The sequence below is a fragment of the Peromyscus leucopus genome, chromosome 15, assembly GCF_004664715.2.
Source record: "Peromyscus leucopus breed LL Stock chromosome 15, UCI_PerLeu_2.1, whole genome shotgun sequence".
NCBI lineage: Eukaryota > Metazoa > Chordata > Mammalia > Rodentia > Cricetidae > Peromyscus > Peromyscus leucopus.
The window spans coordinates 39,679,865-39,704,073 of record NC_051076.1 but is presented as its reverse complement, the minus strand read 5'-3'; the positions used below and the strand labels follow the sequence as shown (position 1 = coordinate 39,704,073).

Below are 24,209 nucleotides of genomic sequence, written 5' to 3'. Positions count from 1 at the left end.
ATGAGGTCACTGGAAGTGTGTCCTTGGGGACTATATCATGTCCTGGGAGCCTTCCTGTCACCTCTCTGCCAGGAGGTGAAAGCCCTTCTGATTGACATGCTCCTGACACCATGATATTCCAACAACCCAATGATCAACCAAGAGTCTAAGCCAATCCTTCATTCTTTAAACCATGTGTGGCAGGTATTTTGCATAGTGATAAGAAAAGTAGCTGATACATCTCTCAAGTCTCCCAGGCAGGTACTTTTCCCAGTGTTAATCAATACCAGGCCTCCCAGACCCTGCAGCATGCCAAGAGGTATGGTGGCCATTCATTTGCCTTTTGCATAGATCAATTTTTAAAAACTATCCACCCTTGAGTGTTTTCTTTATTACTCTTTCCTTTGAGCATAGGAAAGCATATGAAAGGAAAAAGAATTATAGAACAAAAGAACAGAGCTTAAAGTGAACTCAAAGAAAAATTAATAGAGAGCCGAGGAAGCAGAGGGGGGCAGCATGTTTGGAAGGTGGTCTTTGAAGCATACAGGCCAGCTGCTCCTGAAACCAGGGCCTTGCAGCAGAGGCTGTCCCTGAGCACTGACTCAATCCAGACACAGCCCTCGCCACTGCCCTTCTGTCAGCTATTCCGGTTGGGTAAGGAGTCCAGGATAACATCATCAGAGTAAAGAACTACATTCGAAGTTGTTACACATTTTTATGCAAATGAATATATATTAATGCCACTTACTGAACAAAATATACACTTTCCCTTTGAAGAACAAAAAAACAATTAAGAGGTCAGTTTCACAGGGCTTCAACAGTTAAGAGCACATACTGCTCATGCAGAGGATCCAAGTTCTATTCCCAGCATTCATGTTAAGTGGCTCACAACCACTTGTAACTCTGGCTGCATAGGATCCAACACCTCTGGTCTCTGTGGGCACCTGTGTTTATGTACACAGACACCCCCCCCCGCCACACACACACACACACACACACACACACACACACACACACAATTAAATTAAAAATGAATCTTGAAGAACATTGTAATTTCCATATTTGCATTGCTTGAAATTAGTGAATCTGAAAACCTTTCATAGTAAAAGTAAAACATTTCCTTGAAAAAGTAACAAGCACCAGGGAGATGATTCAGAGGGTAAAGTGTTCACTACAGAAGCATAAAGAGGTGTGTTTTGGTCCCCACGTGAAGCCAGCCTTGGCAGTGTGCATCTGTAAATCCAGCACCCTATGGTACGATGGAGCAGAGACAGGTCAGGCCCTGGAAACTCATTGGTAGTTGCCTAGCATACATAGCTACCAACAGCAAAGAAACTTTGTCTCAAACAATGTGGAAAGCAAGGACTTAAACTGAGTTGTCCTCTGACCTCCACGCATACTTCATGGTATGAGCATATCTGCAATCACACACATAAATGCACACACACACACACACACACACACACACACACACACACACACCATACACAGCACACTCATACAGAAAGATTTTTAAAAGATAGTAAAAAGAAAGATTGACTCAGGTCACTCATGGTAGTTTGTACATCAAAGTTTTTTATTTCATATGTGTACATATGAATCCTTAAATAAAAAATAGTGTTGTGTCATGGCATGAAAAAATCTAGTTTGTGAATAACATTCACACACAATGGGAAGCCTTACTTACTGAGCTAAACTATTAAATATTTTAAAAAGAAAACCACATTTATATATATATATGTATGTATAAGTACAGGTAAAAAAGGTTGGTGAGGAATGTTTAAAATACAGTATAAATCCATATGCTTATGTCAGAAAGTTCATACTGACACAAACCGTTGCTAAGAATTACATAACCAACACCATTTTCCACCCAACACGCAGCAAAATCGCTGTAACTCTGAGTGCTAGCCAGTCTCTTATGCTCAGTAAGACCATCTCTAAATTGCTCTTGACTCCAATTGTCATGGAATCCAAACGGCTTGATCTTTCCAGCACACAGACTACGCCGTGGGTTTACTTAGGAACTCCTTGTTGAAGAATTTTCTTGCCTCGACATTACTCAGGGAAACAGAGCAACGAGATGGGTTCTGTCTTCTGTATTCAATGCTCTCAACAATGGCATCCTTTATCACCTGTCAGTGGAAACAGAAAATAAATGGTGAGCACAGCTTTACATCCCTGAAGCATTCGCTGAATGAAAACAAAGGTCTGGTTCTCTTGTATTATTGTCTCTGTTTTGAAATTTACTGACAAAAGTATGATTCTTTTGGACACATGTCAATGCAAGATCTCATTATTACATTTTTGTGAAGAAGTACTTTAGGAGTGTTTGTGGTGGTATTCTAATTGTACTGAAATGTGATTTTGATTGTATGTTAATAAATAAAGTTGCCCCGGGGGTCAGAGCTATTAGAGCCATAGACAGAGTGTGGCGGTGGTGACACATGCCTTTAATCCCATAGATCTCTGTGTGTTCAGGGATACAGCCAGCATTGGAGACATATGCCTTTAAGACCTAGGGGGCTGTACATTCAGACAGTGATGAGGCAGTCACGTGTTTGGGTTTACAACCAATGAGAAGGCAGAACAATAATACCATAAAAAAGACGTACAGACAGGATATAGCTCTCTTTCGGGAAGCTGGGACACCGCAGGCAGAAGGGTGAGATTTTAGCTCTGAGCTCTGACCTCTTGGCTTTCTCTTTTACATTGTTTCTGTGTTTCTTATTTAATAAGACAGTTGGTTACATCTACAAGTGTTCCAGATGAAGAATGAGATAATTGCCAACAAGGTAAGTTTATTTTCCATCTAGCCTTCACTAGGAAGTGATAATATAGACGGAAATATTAAATTTATAATTGGGGTTTTTTTAAGTTAAAGAAGTAACAGGAGACCACAGAGAAGGAAGATGCCCCCTAGTAGAGAGAGAAGACATTGCTCTCCAGGGAATTCTCCATTTACCTGAGTCTCACCAACAACTAGAGAACAAGTGTCCTCAAACTAAAAACCACCAAACTTAGGACTTTCCTCATGAAAATAAATTGCTGTTTTCCACCCAGAGTTATCTCATGTTTATCCAAGCTAATGATGATCAGAGGTACTATACATTGTTTCTGGTATGAAATTAACCTTGTTAGGAATTTTAGGAGAAAACGAAACTTGGATTTGATCACCATTACAGCAGAGTTGGGGAAATGCTTTGGAAAGTTGCATGCTCATTAGAAAGTCCCCTTTATTCTTCACTCCAGGGACTGTTACATAAGCTTGAAGCACTGACCATATGTTTTCAGCTCTACACTGTGAGTAGGAATGTTTGGCAAGTCCAGAAAGCTTAGGACCCATGTGACCTCTCCTCCCACTTAGAATTCACATGGCTCATCTCGCCACAGAGGCATACACAGAGAGCTTTTCCCAATACAAGCTCACTGAACAAGTATGCTCCAGTGCCTAGAACAGAGAGATAAGAGAGCTAAGTTATGAGCATAGAGTCAGCCTCCAGCAACTTCTTATCACACCCATTGGCAGGAACCTTTATTTCTTCCAGAGTGGCTAACAAAATGAGAAATATGTCATCATGTTACCAAAACAAACAACAACAACAAAAAGAATTTATCACAAAAATTTGAGTCTTTCGTATGGTTAAAGAAATGAGTCGTCTCTGCTAGTGGAAACAGACTCAACTATTACTGAGACTTTTAAGTAGGGGTTTATGCAGAGCCCATTTTCCTATGAGCAAGGGAGACATAATTAATTCTGTACTTTAGATCTGTTGAAAAAGACTTGGGTCAGAGGCCTCCTTGGTCCAGTCATGCCCAGGCTATGTGAAAGAGATGGAAATTAGCCTAAATTCTTGAGATTATTTCTTCTTTAAAGATGTTACACATTTATATTTTATGTGTGTGAGTATTTGCCTGCATGCAAGTGCACCATGTGCATGCAGTGCCTGTGGAGTCCCGAAGAGGGAGTTGGATCCCTTGTAAATATTTCTAGACAGTGCAAGTTTCCACATGGGTGCTGGGAACCAAACCTGGGTCATCTTCAAGAACAGCAAGCACTTTTAACTACTGAGCCATCCCTCCAGTCTCTCTTTCTTTGTCTTTAAGACAGGAGTAACATTATTAATCTTGGGTCGCTGGGAACTGGAGACCATCAGTACAAAGTGCTGTGGACAGTGATTGGCACACAGAAAGATCCTGCAACAGACATGTGTCCACACTGTTGCTTATAAACTGTGTGTGATACAAGTTAGGAGGCTACTGAATGAAAACAAACAAAAAAAAAAAAAGAAAAGAAAAAAACACAGGAAAGGAATATGACTGCTCCTAGGTATGTATGGTGGAGGAGAAACTTTACTGTAGATAAGTGTGAAAGCATAGCCAGAGGCAGAGACATCAGGGAGAGTCCAGAGTGGAGCCATGTGAGGAGGGGAGGAAGGGTCGGGAAAGGAGAGAGGGAGGAACCAGGTGAAGCAGCCAGGAGGCCCACGGGTATGAAAAAGGCAGGGTAACCAAAAATGGCTGGAATATACAGGGAAGAGCAGCCCAGCCCCTGTGCTGGAGAGTTCAGCTGAGGGGGGGGGTTCGTCAGCCATACCTTCTAACTGGAAGGGACTGAGGGATGCTGGGAGAACCTGGCAGCCAGGTCTGCTTTGATATGTTAAATAAGCAACTCAGCAGTTTGTCCAGGGTTTCAGTACCAGGTGAGTAAGAAAGAGAGAGAGGGAGGGAGGGGAGAAGGGAGGGAAGGAGGGAGAGAGGAGGGAAGGAGGGAAGGAGGGGAAGGGAAGGAAATTGTTTAGGTGGGGAGGAGAAAGCTATGTAGAATATGGTGAGCAGAGAGGCAGGACTTGGAGAGTACAGAGGACATGAGACGAGCGGAATGAGGAGAAGGATGAGGAGAAGCAAGAAGGCAAGGTAAAAAATCACCAAAAAGTAGATTATAGAGAAGATCACTGGGAAGGAAGGCAGAGCCTGAGCTGAAAATGGGGAGAGGGGGGTGCAGCCACACAGTAAAGGTAGGAGAGGCAGCTGAAACGGTAGCCAGGCAGAGTGTTAAATAGGCAGGCAGCTTTTGAGTTTTATTCAAGGAGCTACTTTATTTCTGGTTAAGTTGTTTTAGACTAGCTTACAGTGTACAGGGCTCCTTCAGCTGCATCTCCTTGGTGCATAAACATGCCAGGGAAAACAATCCATAGCGGAAAAGACCCCAGCGAATACTACACTAGTGATGGCTGCCTGATGTTAATTCTTGACAGCAAATTCAGACACACACACACCACCACACACACACACACACACACACCACACACACACACACACCACACACACTCCCAGCAAGAAAAGCAGCCAGAGCTGTAGCTCAGTTGGTAGAGTACTTCCTTAGTATATACAGGGCCCTGTGTTCAATCCCTAACACTATAAGAAAACACAAGGAAAAAAGAAAAGAATTAGCATCGAAATGAGTGAGTTTACCAAAATTTGGCCCCTGCTCATATTCCTAATTTTAAGCCTTTCTTATAAAGGAGAATCAACATTTACATTTATAACTGAAAACCCCAAATCATTTGGGATAAGAATGTGCAAGTTGAACCACTAGGTGGCACCGTCACACTATGAAACCACTAAACAGGCTTCTCATCCCTAGGAACACAGCCTAATGAACCCTGGGAGCAGGATGCTGCCATGCACACAAAAGCTCAGTATGAAATCACTTGCTAACTGTAAAGCTTTTCGGATGCCACATAGTATATTTAGGTGTGTCTGAGATGTATTATGTCATATCTGTGTCTTTCTAATTTTTGTTTTTACCAGGGGTGATCTTAGAGGGTTTATATAATTGCTTCTTTTCTTCCATGGGATTCCAAATCCTTCCTGTCAGGTTTACTCTAGCAATATCCCATGTACACTGATCTTCACCCTTACTGTTCATCCGGAGTATGATCCAGGCTGTCTTTTACTGCCATTCAAGAGCTTACCAATTGTTTAAAACAGTTCCCTTTATTCTTCAGCAATATGGGTAGATAAATGAGGGGAAAAAACGTAAAACTTGGAAAACTTCCTCCTCACATCAAAATGAAGAATTCTGGAGGTGTGCAATAAACTATTTGTAGAAAAATGTGGAATGCTTACAGTGTCAAGTTAAAATGGCAGCCCAAGGGAGAGAGTTATGGTGCATTCTGAAAAAGTAAACATTATCAGAATAACAAACAACTGCTATTTTCATTAAAATTACTGTGAGTTTTCTGGCTGATGTCTGCTTTTCCATGAGATCTGAAATATCCTGAAAGTCTTCGTGTTTGATCCCAGCACTGAGATTATGAAAGGTGCATAACAAATATTTTCTAAATTAATAAATGCCCAGGATAAGCCATGGGGAGAATACAACTGGAGTTAAACACACATGATTTTTAAAGGACAAGGGGGCAGGTGGTTTTCTCTATGAATAACCACACACAACTAAGGATGGAATGTTGTGGCAAAGGGAGACACATGGAAACTGGTTGGCTTGGATGGAAAAGAAACTGTTTGTGGAACATTAAGAAATAAGGCCACTTGGGAGATAAATGGGTGACAGAGAAAAGAGTGGGAAAGATTTATGATCTCAGCCCAGCCCCGACTCCAAAACTGTTGGATCCTCTTGCCTTAGCTTCCTGAGTGATGAGACTGCAATTCTTTTCATATTACATATCGCCATGACCCTGAGACAGTGCCTGGCACAGCTGATAATAAAGACACATTCAACCAATGTGTATATGAGATAGGATGAGATCGTGTGGAGCATTAACAGCAAGTGAGTTTGGGGCTGTAGGAGCTCAGAAAATGACACCCTCAAATGACAGCCTCAAGAAAGCCTTGGAAACATGTTCTCCGGTCCCCTGTCCTTTTCTCTACCCCTCCTCAGGCAAGCCAGAGAAACTAGCATCCCTCTTCCATAAAGGGAAGCAGAGAAGTCAGAACGCTTTTTGTCTGAAAGGTCTGAAAGTATTGCTATGACTTCCCACCTTTTGTTTCCTAGAAAAACTCATAAAGAAATTGTCTGCCCTTCTGAGGGCACACCATGAGACCCTCCCCTTCAAGATATCCTGTCCCATAGCCAAAAGGAATGCTACACAGAGACCAGAAAAATTCCAAACAAACAGACCCCTCTGCGTTTCTGTCAGAATTAGACCCTAGCCATTTCAAACAATCATATTTCTATACATTGTCCATGCATCACAAAACCTGAAATTTTTTTTTAAAAAAAATAGGTAGTCCATTTTAGAACTCTGAATCTTTACTCTGAAGGATCTCATGTTGTGTAGAACTATGCTCAAATGAGTCCATTAGGCTTTTCTCTGGGTGATGTATCTTTTGTCTAGAACGTCGGCCAACAATGAGTATGATGGGCAGGAGGAACCACTCTCCTTCCTCCCCTGCAGGCCTAATAAAATAGGCCAGGATATGCAACAGACTGCAGATTACTGCAGCTATTATATAATTGAAGATTATCTTCTGAATAGTCAGAAACCATAACGTGTACCTAGACAGTGTAATTGTACTGAGGAAATGCCATTAAACTAAGAATTATCTACTAGGACTTCTGATACACTCTTTTCCCCGTTCCGATTAACACCTGATGTTAAACACTGTGGTTGGTTAATGCTGATGGTCATCTTGTCAGGGTCTAGAATCATCTAGGAGATAAATCTGAGCACAGCAGTGAGTAGTTAGTCGAGGTGGGAAAAAGCACGTTTTGTGGGGAGTACCATCCCATGCCCTGTAGTCTCAGCGCTTTGGGACTGCCAATGCAATGTGACCAGCTGGGTCGGGTTCCTGCAGCTGTGACTTTTCCTACCATGATGGGTGACACCCTCACTTCAGGAACCAACATAAACATTTCCTGCTTCTGTCACAATAGAAACACCTTGTAAAATGATCTGACAAAAACTGAAGCTGATTGTTGTGCATACTGGTATGTACCGAACATAGTGAAGTCTAACAGTATCATAGAATCTGCCTGAATTGGTCTACTGAACAGAGAGCTGAATGAGAATGGAAAATAAGCTGACTTGACAGGTACTGAGAAAGAGTCCTCCAAACACATGTTCCGTCCCAACCAACATAGACGTTTATGATTGTACACGCTACCCAGCTGGGCATGTGTTGGGTACAGGCTTCATGGTCAACAGGTCCATCTCCAACCAGTGACAAATTTTACCCCGACCCTTATTATCTTCAATCAGTCAGTGACTTATAAATTTATGATAAATACATTGCATATTCACTTGAGGTACCAGACATTATGATCACTATTCCTGGAGTACAGAAAATAAATAAGCCACTATTTTATGGAGTTTATAATTTATAATTATAAGTAGATATGAATATGAAAACTAATAATAATTCTTCATTATATTAGCTGTTGCAATTTCCTTAGTACTTATTTGTATCCTAGATCCTAAAGTTATTTTAACTAAATGCCATCCTAATCCTATAAAATATATCATTGTTTCCCCTTACAAAAGTAGGAAATAATCTACCAGTCCAAGGCCACCAGCTTAGAGACAGCTGAGCAATGACTAAACACTCAATTTTGGCGGAATCCAAAGCCTCCAGATACCACATGCCACATGTCCACCCGTCTGTCACTGGACCTTAAGTTTCTACTAAGGAAACAAAATGTAAATCCCACAAAATTCCACAACTGTAGAAGCACAGAGACAACGCTCATCAAGAAGGAATTTGGGAGGACTGAGTAAGTACAGGAAACTGATGCTAACGACAAAGCCAGACTCCTGTCAAAAAGTGAGCCGAAGCAGAGGTAAAAATGCTCTAAAGGATGTCCCAGAAGAACCATCGACAGGAGTTCCCAGCTGTTAGATACACCGTGGCCTGTTCAGAACAAAACCAGATCAGAAAACAAATTGACGAAATACACTTCAATTCACAGTGGCTCTGGCCTCACGACTGAAAACTGTCTCAAGCTTTAACAGATGAAAGACTTTGCATCCTCTTTTATCACCGTCTCTGCCACCTGGAAACCACTCCGATGATCCACAGGCAGTTTCTTAAGTGCAAGTCCACGTTCACCTCCACTCAGACAGAGTGGGTGGCTTTAACTAACTGAACCTAATGCATTTCCCAGCATTGTATGCTCAGCAAAACTTTGTTACTTTTTATGTATCACCCTTACCAGGAATTTTTATGATAAAATGTGGGGGGATTTTTTTTGGATAAATGATATGCAAGAGGTCACCAAGAAATAAATATCAGTAAAAGTAGAATAACACACACACACACACACACACACACACACACACACACACACATTCTCCCCTTGACTATAAGTCAAAATGGCCATCTAATTTAGGAAAACACCTACATTCATTTATTCAAAACATTCACTCAGCGCCCACAACTGTCATTGTCTGTACAATTTGTCTCTAGAGTGAATCCTTAACACTTTCACACTTCCTTTTGTAGATTTCCCATGCACTTCAGGATGCCAGGAGATTGCTGTGCATAGCTAAGATCTTCACAATTAAGTGGCTTCTGTTTTCAGGGTACTATTTAGGCCCTACCTGGTTACAAATTCATAGTCCCACTGCCCCTGTGACAGGTCCTATTGTCCTTGTTTTCAAGATGAAGAATCCAGTCCTCCTGAAGTTTGAGTAGTATGTTCAGTTACAAGTGACCCATGGTGGTTCAAATGAGAGTGACTCCCATAGGCTTATATATTTGAATGCTTGCTCCCCAATTGGTGGAAAGGAAATGTTTGGGAAGGATTAGATTGTGTGGCCTTGATGGAGTAGGTAGTGTCACTGGGGGTGGGCTTTGATGTTTCAAGAGTCCACGCCATCCTGAGATAGACTTCCCTCTTGTGGTTATGTCTCAAGATGCAGGCTCACTTGTACTCACTGCCCCAATACGATGGGTTTTGCTGCTGCCATGATTCTCCACCATGATGGCCATGGAGACACTCTTTGAAGCCATAAGCCCCAGGAAACTCTTGCTCTGACAAGTTGCCTTGGTCATGGTATCCTATCATAGCAATACAATGCAACTAAGGCATGCCCTACCTATATTTAAAGAAAACTATAAAAAAAATCATATATTTATCTCCAAATGTCATGCCACAAATATAAGTGGAAGCTATAAAAAATGTTTGTTTACATAAAGAGGGTAGTTTCACATAGAAGCTCACAGTGGTTATGACACCGAACACAAAATCTGTACAAGCTCAACCCAGACCAAAAAAAAAAAAAAAAAAAAAAAAAAAATCCCATCATAGAGGGGTAGAGGTGGTCACAAAGTTCCAACTTCAGCTGAGGAGCTATTGGTAACTGATAGAAGAGTTATTTTTCTTTAAGGATATGACCCCTGTTAAACTGAACACTCTCCACTGAATGGTCATATACCCAAGAATATATAGGTAACACCAACTATACTTGATGGGCTAAAAGAAAAAAATGAGACACAAAGTTGAGTGCATGGAATTGGGGGTGGATCTGGGAGCAGTCTAGGGAGACAGTGAGATAATAAAAATACAATGTAAGAAATTCCAGAATTTCACATATGGTACTATAAATAATGCTTTGTTAGTGGTTTGTGAAGAATCAATGTTTACTGGGCTATACTGAAGACGGCTGTTTTGGAGTACAGTCTATTTTTGTTCAGGCTTTAACTTTTTCATGTCTGCGTCAAATAAACTACCTTGAAGAATGCTTGTAAAATATGTAAATAGAACTATACAATTACTTACAGCAAATATTTTAGCAGGTCTAATATAAACAGGAACAGAAAATAGCAAGAGAAATGCAGTTGTTTAAAATACGTAAGTGAGTGTTTCTTCCTAAGTTGGATAGAGGATATTTATAATCCCTACAATTCTAGTTCTTTTCATTAGAGGATGCTTTATCAAATTTAACAGATTTTTACTCCCGAATCTATTAGTTTCAAATCCATTGTCTACTCATTTCAAAACAGAAAATTGGAATCTCCTTTGCTCTCCTTTCTTTTAGTCTGATTAAACTTTATAAAATACAACTCTATTTTGGGGGGCTAGAGAGATGGCTGAGAGATTAAGAACACACACACTGCTTTTCCTAAAGGCCTGAGTTTAGTTCTGTCCCCTGTGAAAGGCACCCCACAATTGCCTGTGGCTCTAGCTCTATGGAGATCTGACACCTCTGGCCTCTGGGGGTATCTGCACTCACATACCCACCACCCACAAACATACATAAAAATGAAATCTAAATAAAATAAAATACAACTCTGTTTTGACAATTTCTCTGTGTTCCTTGTGTCAAAATACTCATTTCTCCATTTTTTTGAATTTTAACCATCACTACAGAAATAAGGTAACATGAGGTTTTTAAATATTTATTCCCCATGTAAGATTTATTCAGCATATGTTAAGGAAAGAATGTGTTGTAACTTTTGGTAAGTATATTATGTATTAGTCATCACATACTGGAAAATACAGGCAAAAAAAAGAAGGAATTTTAGAATTATAAGAACTGAAGTATATTAGGAAATTTTTCATATGATTACAAAAATGTATCTGTTAAAATGTGTTATGGTCATTATGTCATGATTGCATTTGGCCTGTCTTAAACTGTCTCAAGGAACACTAAACAAGCAAGGACACCGATGTGTTGGTTGTCCCTTAGCACAAAATCTAGCTAAGTTCTGCAGAACCAGCACATCTGTCTGTTCATTTCGACTGTTCCTAATCTCCAAAAAGACCAGCAAGTCCGACATGATGCATGGCTCTAACTAGTTCTCTTTTCTTATTTTCTTTCTTAACGTGCAAAGTCCAAGCAGGCCAATGAGCTCAGCTTCCACAGTTGATAGTAACTAGTTAGATGCTGTGATTTGGGTCCACAAGCTCATGGTTTCAATCACACACACAACAGTACTCTGACATGATGCATTTAGCACTAACCATTCTCAGACACACAGATTTCTAGCAGCAGGTATGCTAGCAATAAGAATGTTTGATACTGAAGGGAAAGACTTGCTTCTAACATCTCTTTCCCAGAGCACATAGGAAAGGCTAAAAATGCAGAAGGCTCTAGTATTTGGCAATATCATCAAGAGCTACAAAGACCCAACATTTGGAAGCACGCTTTTATTCAGTCACCAGTGACAGTTCTACAATAATACACTCACACTCACTCTCCTGCTAGTTCACTGCCCTTCCATCACTTCATAAATCATTTTATCATAAAATGAATACATCAGGAAAGCTGGGAATGAACCCTCACTCCACCAAACAATAATACAAAGTGTGGGCTCTGACTGGTTGCTGACAGTGATGCCATTATTTGTGAATTCTGAGTGTTCTGTTAGAGGTTAGTGAAATAATTCATAAGAAATGAGGCACTGCATTGCGGATCTGGTCATTCCCAAGCCTGATTTGTCTTCTTACTGAATTCATGTGTTTGCTAAGTGACTTCTCATGTTAACACTGGTGGGAGATATACTCACGTCAATGTTGTTCAGCGTGTTGAAGTACATGAGATCATGTAGCCTTTTGAAGGCTTGATTTGGATACTGAAAGTTGAAGGTTGAAAATGGTGACTCAGGGTCATCAAAAATGTCAAAGTCAGCTATTTCTTTCTCCTCTTTGGTTTCCCTTGGAACACCTATATGCCAAAAAAAAAAAAAAAGCATGACTCTTGCATTCGAAAATTAAAAAAATAAATAAATAACTCCAAAACATACATGCAACCATGAAGACATCACTGAGAGTCACCAGAAAGGCTATGATTCTAAAAAATAACTATCTGCCCCAATCAGCCACACTCAAGTTGGGAAGATACCCAGCTCCCTCGCCTGCTAGCCTACACTCTATAGTCTGGGTGTTCTGCCTCCCACTTGCCCAGATGGGTCATGGCCCTCATGGGGTAGCTAGTGTACTAGCATATGCTTTGTAGTCTGTCCCTTGCCCAGTATCACTTCCTCACTCCCTTACAAATAAACCATTTGCACTTGAATCTTGTCCTGAGAATCTTCCTCTGGGGAAATCCAAACCAAAACATTGACTCCTCTTCAAGCCCCAGAAATCCCTGTACTTACCAACCCCTTGGTTTCCCCCTGAGAACTAACAGTAATAGAAAATTCACTGGGTTGCTTAAAGTTTGAAACCAGCATTTCAATTTGAAACTAAGGTTTCCATTTGAAGACTGAAAAATGCCAGCCGGCCTTCCTTCTCCCGTATGAGGCACGCCTCGCAGCTCCACCCTTATTAATTTGTTTTATCATTCTGAGAAACCTAGGAAGAAGACTTCTTCCCTGTATCACCACATTCATCTTTTTTGTCTCTTTCCATTCACAAAATAGAAAACTGCATCTTCCGTTCTGAAAAATATTTAGCATTTAATGCCCCTAAGCATCCTTCTTTGGTTAATGGGTATCTTTTAGGATGCACACAAGTCCACCCACTCCTCCAGATATGGTAAAACAGAATAACCATTCCTTGAACTAGATTCTCCTTTGCTTTAAATTATAATGTGGAAGCCCCAAATGGTCGGCCATGTCACATTGTTAGATTACATTAAGTTTTGTGGTCAATTAATATTCTCGCATGATTTTATTTTAAAAACAAGAGCTGTTTCACAACGGTGAAAGTCACACTATTTAACATCCTTTATAAATAGGACATCCATCAAACCCGAGGCTCCGGTTCAATGCCCTAGCAATATTGCCTGAGCTTGACCTTCGTATTTCACTTTCTCTATCATGAGGAAGTGAAAATCTTGGGGTAAAGAAGAAGGAAGTACTTGGGCTCTCAGGTCACAACTGACTATTTGTCACAGTAAGAGAAGTACTCCATGTAGTCCTCGTTCATGGGACAGCATGAGTGTAAAACAGCTCAATATCAGTCACGTCGCCAGCCAGACTTCCATCTCATGGAGACATACCTGGGGCCTTGTACTTTCTGAAGTTGATGTTGGCCAGAACGAAGTGGATAATGGTAGGGCAATCGTTCTCCACATCGGGATTCTTGGGTTTAAAAACATAGCACTCCTTCAGTCCCTCCCGATCAAACACATAAGGGTCGATCTTTGGGAAGGGGAGCTTGTTCATTCTAGCCCACTTCTCTGCAAGTAGAAGTTCCTGCAGGGAGGAGAACGATGCATTTAGAAATGTTCAGTTTTTAGTTGTCCAGTCAGTCTGTCCATTATTTTATATTCGTTAGGTGTTATTATCTTCCAGCCGTTGCTAAGACATAGCAGTGGAAACCCTAACTAAGACAACCTGTTACTGGGTTTTATACCTGTTATCTCCATCAAGGTGCAAAAAAAAAAAAAAAAAAAAAAAATATCAATTAAATTCTTTTGCTAAGAATGTGAAATTTAAGAGAAAATCACCATTAACTTAAGTATCAACATGGTACAGATTCTTGTATCGCTGGTAAGATTCTTTGTTGAGAAACTACTTTTAAAAAAATGCAAGTTATAGGTTTTTTAGTAACTACTACATGCAGTTAGATTTTATAGCTTCTGGTGTTGAATACTCCTAGATGTATGTATGATAGCATAGCACACTTCATAGCATTCTGTATTACTAGTAAGTTGGTTTATTTTAAGGATGTTTCATTTTGTTTTCTTTTTAAAATCTGTAATAAAATTATGCATATTTTTAAAACTAAATTTATATATGTAAATTGGCTTTTTTGGCTCCCAATTATGAAAAGAAAATAGAACTTCAGGCCTCAGTGCAGCAAATCAATGAGTTCTGAGTTCACTGAGAAATCCCATCCCAAACAATAAGGTGGAGAGCAATTGAGGAAGGCATCTAATATCCACTTCTGACCTCCACACACAGGTACATATATGTGCATGTACATCACATTTTCACATGAATAAATCCAACATGAGCATATATATGTGTGTGTGTGTGTGTATATACACACACACACATATCACATATATATACATAACACACACGCACGCACGCACGCAGGCATGCACGCACACATGCATGCACACCCGTGCTATATTTAACCTGGGGAAATCAATGTGGAAGGTTGTCAGGAAAAGACAGACATCATTTCTTTTTCTATGCAGCGTCAGGGGCCAGAATAAATAAGTGGTTATATAGCACCATGGTGTAAAACCACAGACTGGGCCCAATGCCTGCATCCAAATGTCAGTTCTGTAGCCTTGGGACTGTTTCTGAGCTTAATATCCTTAACTGTGAAACACAGAGTGCAATCTGAATGAAATGAATTACCATTTTACAGTACTTAGACCAACATCTATCACACAGTAAGTGCTATACAGATATCCAATCAATAAATAAGGATCCAGAGAAGAAAAAGTGAAGAAAACAAAAGGAAAATAAAGGAAGAAAAGCAGGAACCATTTTAGAGAGATTCCTAAAGAGACAAAGTTTTGGGCAAACCACTAAAATTATCCTTTTTTAAAAACTACTCTTGTCATACTGATTTAGTCAATGGTAATCATTACTGGCTGACCTTCAATGAGTGTAGTTAAATGGCTATCAACACTAGAGCATCTAGACTCTGACAGGTAAGGGACAGTCATCAAGTGACCTTTCATATTGAAAACTGTCATCAATGCTAGGGAAAGGCACACATTTTCAGAAGCCTAGACTGCTTCCTTGGCATATTTGTAATTCACACCATCAATACTATTGAGCCTTTCACTGTGTGCTACTCATAAGACAGGATCTGTATTTGAAGCTTTGATGCCTTTAAGTCAATGGGAAAAACCAACTAAGAGTAGTTTAACAGTTTGGGAAGGGAGGGAAGACTGAGGACGGCCATATACCTGGGTTGTTAACAGGCCCAGCTTAAATCGACATGGGCTACTTTCCAAGACCAACTGCCTAGACACTACAGCCACCAGGCACCAGTCATGTGAGGGGGACCTAAAATACACCACGTGACACCACTAAAGTCACTGTGGGGACTTTGGGAGACAAGATAGCATGAGGACTAGAGTGTATGCCATCCCTGAATTAACCAGCCCCTGAATGCATCTCACCTATATCTCATCTGCTTCCTATTTCTCAGTAATATACTTTCCACCTCTGCAAAATAAAAGTAATCACTACTCTCTTCTTCACGGGGCTGTTGTGAAGGTTAGAGGTTGAGGTATGAAAATCTTAGGTGGACAGCAAGCAAGCGCTTTAACCTACGACCCTAAATACAGAGGACATACAAATTTCACTGCTCTTGGTATTTCAGAAAAGTCATAAACTTTACATGCATAAATATATATATATTCCTAAGTACACCCTGCTCAGTGTGTATAACTCTACTTATATGGAGGTTTTCAGGGATGACAACTGGTATTGGGTAACCAATTGGTGTGCTCTTCCCCGGGGAAGACTATTTCTCCTGCTCCCAGCATTCCTTAATAGCCTGTAGTTCTTTATGTAGTGTTGAGGCCTTGTGGTCTTTTCCCTCAACCTTAGAAGAGAGCAAGGAGGGGGCATATGGGAGGCCTTGGAGGGAAGACAGGGAAGGGGAAAGGATTTAATTACATTATAATCTCAAAAAAAAAGCAATAAAACCCTAAATATTCTAGCAAACTCTAAAGAAAAAAAAATAAAGCCATGAACTTCAAGTCGATCAGTTCTCCCAAAGATTACAAAGATATAAAACCTGAAAGAAAAGGGATTCAACAGATACAAAAGCAGCTGTTTCATGGGACGTTTTGCAGAATATGATTATGCTTTGCTAAAAATCGAACAGATGTAAAACATCTCGTTTGAAGTTGGAGAACACACTTCTCATTCCTCTTTCCTCCCCGCCCCCACCCCGTTCAGCTGACCTCCTCTTGGTATTTCACGTCGAGCACTATCCACGATTACTCATTCATCTTTACTCAACACCACAGTCAGACCAGGGCTCATACAGTAAGGCGGTTGCGTGCGTGAGGGCAAAGCAAAGCAGCTTTCTAGTGTTTACAAACATGAGTCAGGGGATGAGCAAACCGTGTGTGGCTGTGTGGAGAAAGGGGGAAAGGGAGCTCGTGGAGGTAGAGGTCTGGCTATTTTTAACTGGACAGAGTTATCCTGGAATCAGGAAGTGACGGGAACTTTCCCTTTTCTGCTCTCATCCTGATGTGGAAAAGATTAAACGGTGCTGACTGCAAAGACCGTGATTACAGAATGGAAAAAATGTCTGCTTCCGGCTGTCTCCTCTCCCTCCAGAAAGAGAGACAACGACACAGACGTGCGTGTGGAGAGCCCCAAAAAGGAAGGAATTAAAATCAAAACAATGTTTTAGTAAGCAAAGAAGGCCTAATTCCGACATGACGGCGATACACCAGCAGCGTGCCAGGCAGTAACATCTATCAGCTGCTGCCTGATGCCCCAAGATGCTTCACGGTTTCGAGCACTAATGTACTGTAAGCTTACATAGTACTAACTACAAACACAGCTCTCTATACAGTAAAGAATTAGAGACCCTCATTCAAAGTGATACTTTCAAAAAACGCCTATGCTCACTTTTAAGTACTAAACCCTAACTAAAAAGAAAAAGTATCAACTTAAAACAATTTAACAGAAATATATCCAGACCACAGTGCCACAGTGAGAAGGGCTTACACATGCTAATTAATTAATTTAGACACACAATATATTTCCCTATATAAATACATATACATAAATAATAAGTTGGTTTTTCACTTTATAGTGAAATGGGATTTTCATCTCTATGCAAACCTACTGCCCTAAAATTTTTCATTATTTAAAACTTACTTTTAAGACTGGGGAGATAGATGGCCTATTAGTAAGCAAATAATGTAATAATTAAAACAATATAATGATTAAAAATATCAAAGCCACTAATCTAAGATGGGACTGACAGGACTACCCCTTAGAATTCACTATTTGTAGTTATGATTACTGTCTCTTCTGGAGAGTTTGCTGTTGTTGTCTTCAGGAGCCTCATAGAGTAGCAAGTCTGGAGACAGAGCTTGTGTAACACTTGGAGCAGTTAGCTCTCCATTAAAAGCTGTGTACGTACTTGCAAAAGCATCCCTGAAGAGATCAATATTAGATATGGGTGCTCATAACAAGGCATCTGATACTCAGTGACTGAAAAGGGTGCGGTAGGTTGGATGGTGGCCCTAACAGAAGAAACCCACATCCTAGCTAACCCCTACTGTGAATGCAGTCTTAGTAAAGAAGAGGGTTCTTTAAAAAAATGATCACTGTTGTTATTATTATTGGTAGTGGCTTGTTTGTTTGCTATTTTGTTGTTTGTTTTGGTGTGTGTGTGTGTGTGTGTGTGTGTGTGTGTGTGTGTGTAGGTCAGACAACTTTCTGAAGTCACTTTTTTCCTTTCATTCTTGGATCTATGGCTAGAACCCAGCTTGTCAAGTTTGCGCAATAAAAGCTTTTCCTGCTGAATCACCCCAGTGGCTCAGAAGAAGGCTCATCACAATATGACTAAGGATCTTGAGCTGTGATCAGCCTTGATTATGGGGTAAAGGGTAAGTGCTATGACAGTTTTGCTAACAAGAGACAAAGAGAGACATAAATGAAAAGGCCAGATAAAAACTGAGGTAGATTGCCTGGGCGTGGTGGTACACGCCTTTAACCCCAGCACTTGAAAGGCAGAGGCAGGCGGATCTCTGTGAGTCTGAGGCCAGCCTGGACTACAGAGTGAGTTCCAGAACAGCCAGGGCTACACAGGGAAACCCTGTCTCAAACAAGAACAACAACAACAAAAAAACCACTGAGGTATAGACCAAGGTGACTAACTGCTTGCTAAGGAATTACCAGATGCACTGGAATCTGCAAAAGGCCACAGAGTTCTATGACAAATCCTAATATCAAATACAGCCCTGCTCAAGCCCTGCTCAACTGCTAGCCCCAGAACTGAGACAAAACACTTTTCTGTAATTTTATATAGGATGTCGCTTTTTAATAGCAACTCTTGAGAAAGCAGTGTGAGAAGTAAACCTGCAGGTACCAGAGTCTATGCTGTGCGGTCTTCCTCGGGCAGGGTGGACTGGCATTCACAAAGCTCACCCAGGCTAATGTGTCTCTGCAGGTCACCTCATTAGCCATAGTGCACCGATGTCTACAGATCTGTCACTTGGACTGGCTTGGGTGGGTAGTTTCCCTCACTAGGCATAGCAGAATAGGGTCCAGTCAGTACCAGCACTTCAACTGATTTGGTCATGATGTGACCCAACGTAAGACGTGAATCCTGTGGGCATGGGAGTTCTAAACCAAGGGCAAGACCAAACAACAACTGATAAATAAGGCTAATGTGGAAAAACACCGATTAGTTTGTCTGTGGTTCCCCCAGAACCGCTATAGGGAGACAAATGTACTGAAGACACTTGTGATGTACAGCCCACTTGGACCTTTGTTACATCGATGTCACCCCCACATGCACCCTATTGCCACCTTCTTCTTTTTTTTTTTGGTGTACAGCTCTGGCTGGCCCCTGGTCACTAAGCATTCTAAGGAGCAGTAAAAGTTAGCCAGGCCCATGTGCAGTGTATGGACTGTGATATAACATATAAGTCGTGGCAAAGTGACTTAAAATATTCTTTTAATAAAATGTAGGGAAATGCACCAGTAGTGAGCCCTGAGTTCTGCTGTGCTCCAGTTGACTTTCCCTAGATCAGACCCACAGCACCCTTCCCCCTAAACTCAGAGTCTATTTATTTATGCATAGTCTGCCCAAATGCCATGAGGATTACTGGCAGCTAAGCTTCAGTGGTAAATCAAACAGAGATACTGTCTGTATCTACATTATTAAATGAGTAATAAAAGCAGAACTTGACCAAATGAAACACAGGGCTGCTTTTCTTAGAGAAATTAATAGGAATAATGTTTGGAATCATGAGACTCTATACCAGTTGGGGGGAGGTGTTGTTTTATTTGTTTGTTTTGTTTTTTAAAGTGTGTCCTATCTGTTCTAAAGAAAACAGTATTCCTTATATTGATAATGTTAACTTAGAAGTCCAGTTCCAACATAGATAACACAACTGTGGTTGCCTTTATCAAAAGCCAGGATATTCACCACGATATAGCTTCCCCCAAAAATGTGAGACTTAACTATACTTAGGGAATGCTACATGTATCAATGAACAATAAATAAAGTAAATGGCTATTTCTTTTCTTTTCTTTTCTTATTGAAATAGGGTTCATGTAACCCATGCTGGTTTAGAATTCTAGGTAGCTGAGTATGACCTAAACTTCTACACTCCTGCCTCTACTTCCCAAGTTCTGGGATTACATGGGTACCACCACCCTGGATTTTATGAGGTGCTAGGGATTGAATTTAGAGCTTTATTCATGGCAGGCAGGCACTCTAACAACTGAGGCACACGCCCAGTCAATGGTATAATTTCTTACCCACATTTATACTCTACTCTTTAATGAAAAATGGTGTCTATATTTTAATATCAAAAGTAAAAAAGGGGACCAGTGAGATGGCGCAGTGGATAAAGGTCTAATGAGTTAGAGCCTAGAGACCCACACAAAGGAAGGAGAAAACCAATTCCCACAAGTTGTCCTCTGACTTCCACATAAGTCCACATACTTACACACACACACCACACACACACACACACACACACACACACACACACACATTTTTAAAAACAGAAATTGGGGGCTGGGGAGACGGCTCCCTGGTTTGCAAGCACAAGGACCTGGTTTCATTCTCCAGTGCCTATGTAAAAATCCGGGCATGGCTGCAAATGCTTGTGTCGCCAGCATTGGGGAATGGAGACAAGCAGGACCTGAGAGCTAGATGACCATCCAGCCTAGCAAAGAGTGTGCACTTCTGGTTCAGTTGGAAGCTCTGTCTCAAAGGAATAAGGTGGAGAGGGATACCTCACATCCTGCTCTTGCCTTCACGTAAGGGGTGTGTGCATTGCACTTTCATCTGAGTGCACCATACACATGTAAGACTCTCTCTCTCTGTCTCTCTCTCTCTCTCTCTCTCTCTCTCTCTCTCTCTCTCTCTCTCTCTCTCTCTCAGACAGATCGAGGGGGGATCAAAATACCAGCAGCATTTATCCAGAAGTAGTTAGTATACATTCTAATTGTCCATGTATCATCTAAGTATATATTCTTCTTAATAATAAACAATGAAACATTTTAAGACTCTTGCAAAATATAATGCCTTTTATTTGTGTTACTAAGTGGTATCCTAAAACTCCTTGGTAGTATCCTCTCATCCAGTAGTCAAGTTCTGACTCATATGAAATTATGGCTTTGACATTTTGCACTCCCATTGGCTAAATGAATACTACAGTGTCTTCCACCGTCAGCACCACCTCCTTGGAGTCATCACTGGAACCTACCTCCTCCTTGCTCCTCACAGGTCACCAGGTTCTACCGCGTGGCTTGCACAGTACAAGATTGTATTATCCTATGCTGGGGTTACAATCAGTCATAGTTTTAACCTTTTGCCTTCCACCCACCAACTCAGGTTAATCATCCTAAGATTCCAATTTCATGATTTCATTAGTCTGCTGGAAATCCTCCACCAATCTCCATTTCCTACCTTCCAAACTCAAAATTTTTCCCCAGAGCCCTCTTAACAGGCTTAACATCTGTCTGTTACAGTCAGAACACCCCATCTTTCCAGTGTGCTCACTGCTATTTCTGTGCGGTTTGCATCCCAGTCACTTATTTCCCTGTTCACTGGCTCTGGGATGCACCAACACACTTTCATACTGATCTTCCACGATGTACATAATTCGGTTTTATCACACCAATTCTTGGTTTCTTGTCTGAACATTACTAACAGCCTCAAAAGAAATAAAATATTAACACATTTTGAACATGTGAGGTTTTACAGATATTTAAGACATATGATTAAGCCGGGCGGTGGTGGCGCACGTCTTTAATCCCAGCACTCGGGAGGCAGAGGCAGGCGGATCTTTGTGAGTTCGAGGCCAGCCTGGGCTACCAAGTGAGTTCCAGGAAAGGCACAAAGCTACACAAGAAACCCTGTCTCGAAAAACCAAAAAAAAAGACATATGATTATATCCACTTCTGGTTCTAGAAGCTCTCAGTGTTTGCCACAATCAGCTTGAACTGTCAATCTGACACAGCCTAGAGTCACCCAAGAAGAGAGTATTAATTGAGTGATTGTCCAGATCAGATTGGCTTAGGGGCATTGTCTTGATTCTTAATGGATATAAGGAGACCCAGCCCACTGTAGGCTGTACCCTTCCTTGAGCATGTTCCTATTCTCCTTACCAAAGTCTCCTTACCTTGAAAGGAGGGCTTGTGTCACTTGGCCTTGCAGAGAAGTCAAAGGAGATGATGAGATCCACACCTCTCTGAGGTCGTAGAATCAAGGGATACGGCAGGTTAAAAGTGAGCCCGCTGTCTACAACATGAATCTTTTTACTTTTGACATCTAGTGGTTCATATATTCGTTCAAATTCATCCGGATCTTTAAAATGCAAAGGCAAGACAAGAATAAATGAAATAGTCATCTGTCCTTAGTTTAGAATCATAAATGTTTATTTTAAATTTGAGAGACAGAAGTCCATGTGGTTTGGGCCCCCTAGTTTTGTTAGAATCAGGTGTGGATTTAACTCTGGCAAGTGTAGCTAAATTAATAACTTTAAGTCTTAGTTCTTTATCTGTGGTACCAGAACAAGAATTATCAAGCAAGATGCCAAGGAAGAAGAACTAGTTCAGGCCCTAGTATCGACACCAGCCACAATGTCTTTAGTACCACTATCCCCCATCGTGGGGTCTTTACTGATCTGGAAACATTTCTTCAGACATCATCTTGTCTAATGTTTGCAGAAGAGAAGCAAAAGAGAGGACATTTAGAAATGGCGGGTGAAACAAACTACAAGTCATCTAGAAAATGAAACAACTGGGAAGAGCCGGAGTCCAAACAGATTCATCTGCCTCTCTCTGGGCTGAGTGTCCATTACACTAAGGGATGAGCGTCCAAGGTAAAAGACCAAATCTCACACCCCATAAGCGTGAGTTGGGCGGCCCCATTCAGGCACAATTCTGGGCCCTGAACAAGCCAAGTAAACTATAATAGATACTATGAGTCTACCGCCAAGTAAGTAAATGCACTGACCAGCCAGTGTGGCGAGGATCGCTGTGGCAGAAGGAACAGAAGACAACATCGTGAAGAGTGAGCATCTATCTATGTGTTCCCAGGATCAGGGGAGACAAATCTGAGAAGGCATCCTTAATCCAGAACAAGAACAACAACACAGAACCACCTAACCAAAGGAGTTAAGAACTTGAAAAACACCCCTTCGTTTCTCAAATTGTCTATTTAATAGTTTCAGAACACCCACCCTGAAGAACTGACAATATGGAAGTCAAAACTAAGACATACAACCAAAAACACCGACAGCATTTGAAATGAACAGCTCAAGAAAGCAGCCACTACAATGCATAGGAATGACCCATGAATACCTTCTAGCTCTATGAAAACACACCAATAACATTTGATCATGATTAAACACACTGACATTAAATTTTTTTAATGATAACATTTGTTTAAATGCAGTAATTTTTTCTAATAAAATAAAGCACAAGAATTCATAAGGTGTTTCCTTTGGCTTTGCAAACCCAGGGTTTTCTCTTTTAATTTTAGCTAAGAGATTCATCAAAACAGATCAGGAAACTAGCTGTCTCTGCCTTTCCTTTCTTAAGCCCAAGATGGGCTTTGAGGGGATGCTCAGATGTGGATGAGTTCCAAACTGGCCTGAGGCTGAACACCACTGTCCTAGCTCCAGATAAACTGAGTTTTTATTGTGTAGCCATCTGTATAAGTTTGTGAAATATCAGTACCTGTCCCATATACAAATTAAGACTTCCATGATCAAGCAGATTTAAGAAAGTCAGGATTGAACATCTACAGTAACTACCAAGTAGACAGCACGTCCCTATTCTACTTACCATGCCTGAGAGTAACAGCAGTTTGTGTGAATGGCCACTTAATCCCATCATGCAGCTTTCCAATAGCTTCCATTCATTTCTATTTTATAGCAAAATATGGATTATACCATCTAATTGTTCAAGATACCCAACTAATAAAAGGCTTGGCTGAAATTCAGATGTCAATCTGTTTTGAAAATATGTCTTTGAGCCCTCAGAGTAACACTTAAACGCAGTAGGCTATCTCAGCATGTTATGAGGGAGAGGTGTCCGATTTTGAAGGAATATTTTAGGACCAATTTATCATGTGACATCTACTAAAATGTGGAAAGTTTGTCTCATACTACAATGGGCAAACATCCTCC

The 24,209-nt window shown here is 40.8% G+C and overlaps 1 protein-coding gene across 4 annotated transcripts in view; it reads right to left on the bottom strand.

The window, feature by feature from the left end:
- Positions 1 to 1,533: 1,533 nt before the first annotated feature.
- The window catches only part of Pla2g4a (phospholipase A2 group IVA), a 277,980-nt gene continuing 255,304 nt past the window's right edge, over positions 1,534 to 24,209 (bottom strand). For all 4 annotated transcript variants that reach the window (XM_028874724.2, XM_028874723.2, XM_037211339.1 and 1 more), the window contains 4 exons: positions 22,197 to 22,381; positions 13,890 to 14,085; positions 12,454 to 12,611; positions 1,534 to 2,114 (listed from right to left, as the gene is read on the bottom strand). In XM_028874724.2, coding sequence (XP_028730557.1) covers positions 1,983 to 2,114; positions 12,454 to 12,611; positions 13,890 to 14,085; positions 22,197 to 22,381 — 671 coding nt within the window. In that variant the 3' untranslated portion in view covers positions 1,534 to 1,982. The remainder of the gene's footprint in view (positions 2,115 to 12,453; positions 12,612 to 13,889; positions 14,086 to 22,196; positions 22,382 to 24,209) is intronic.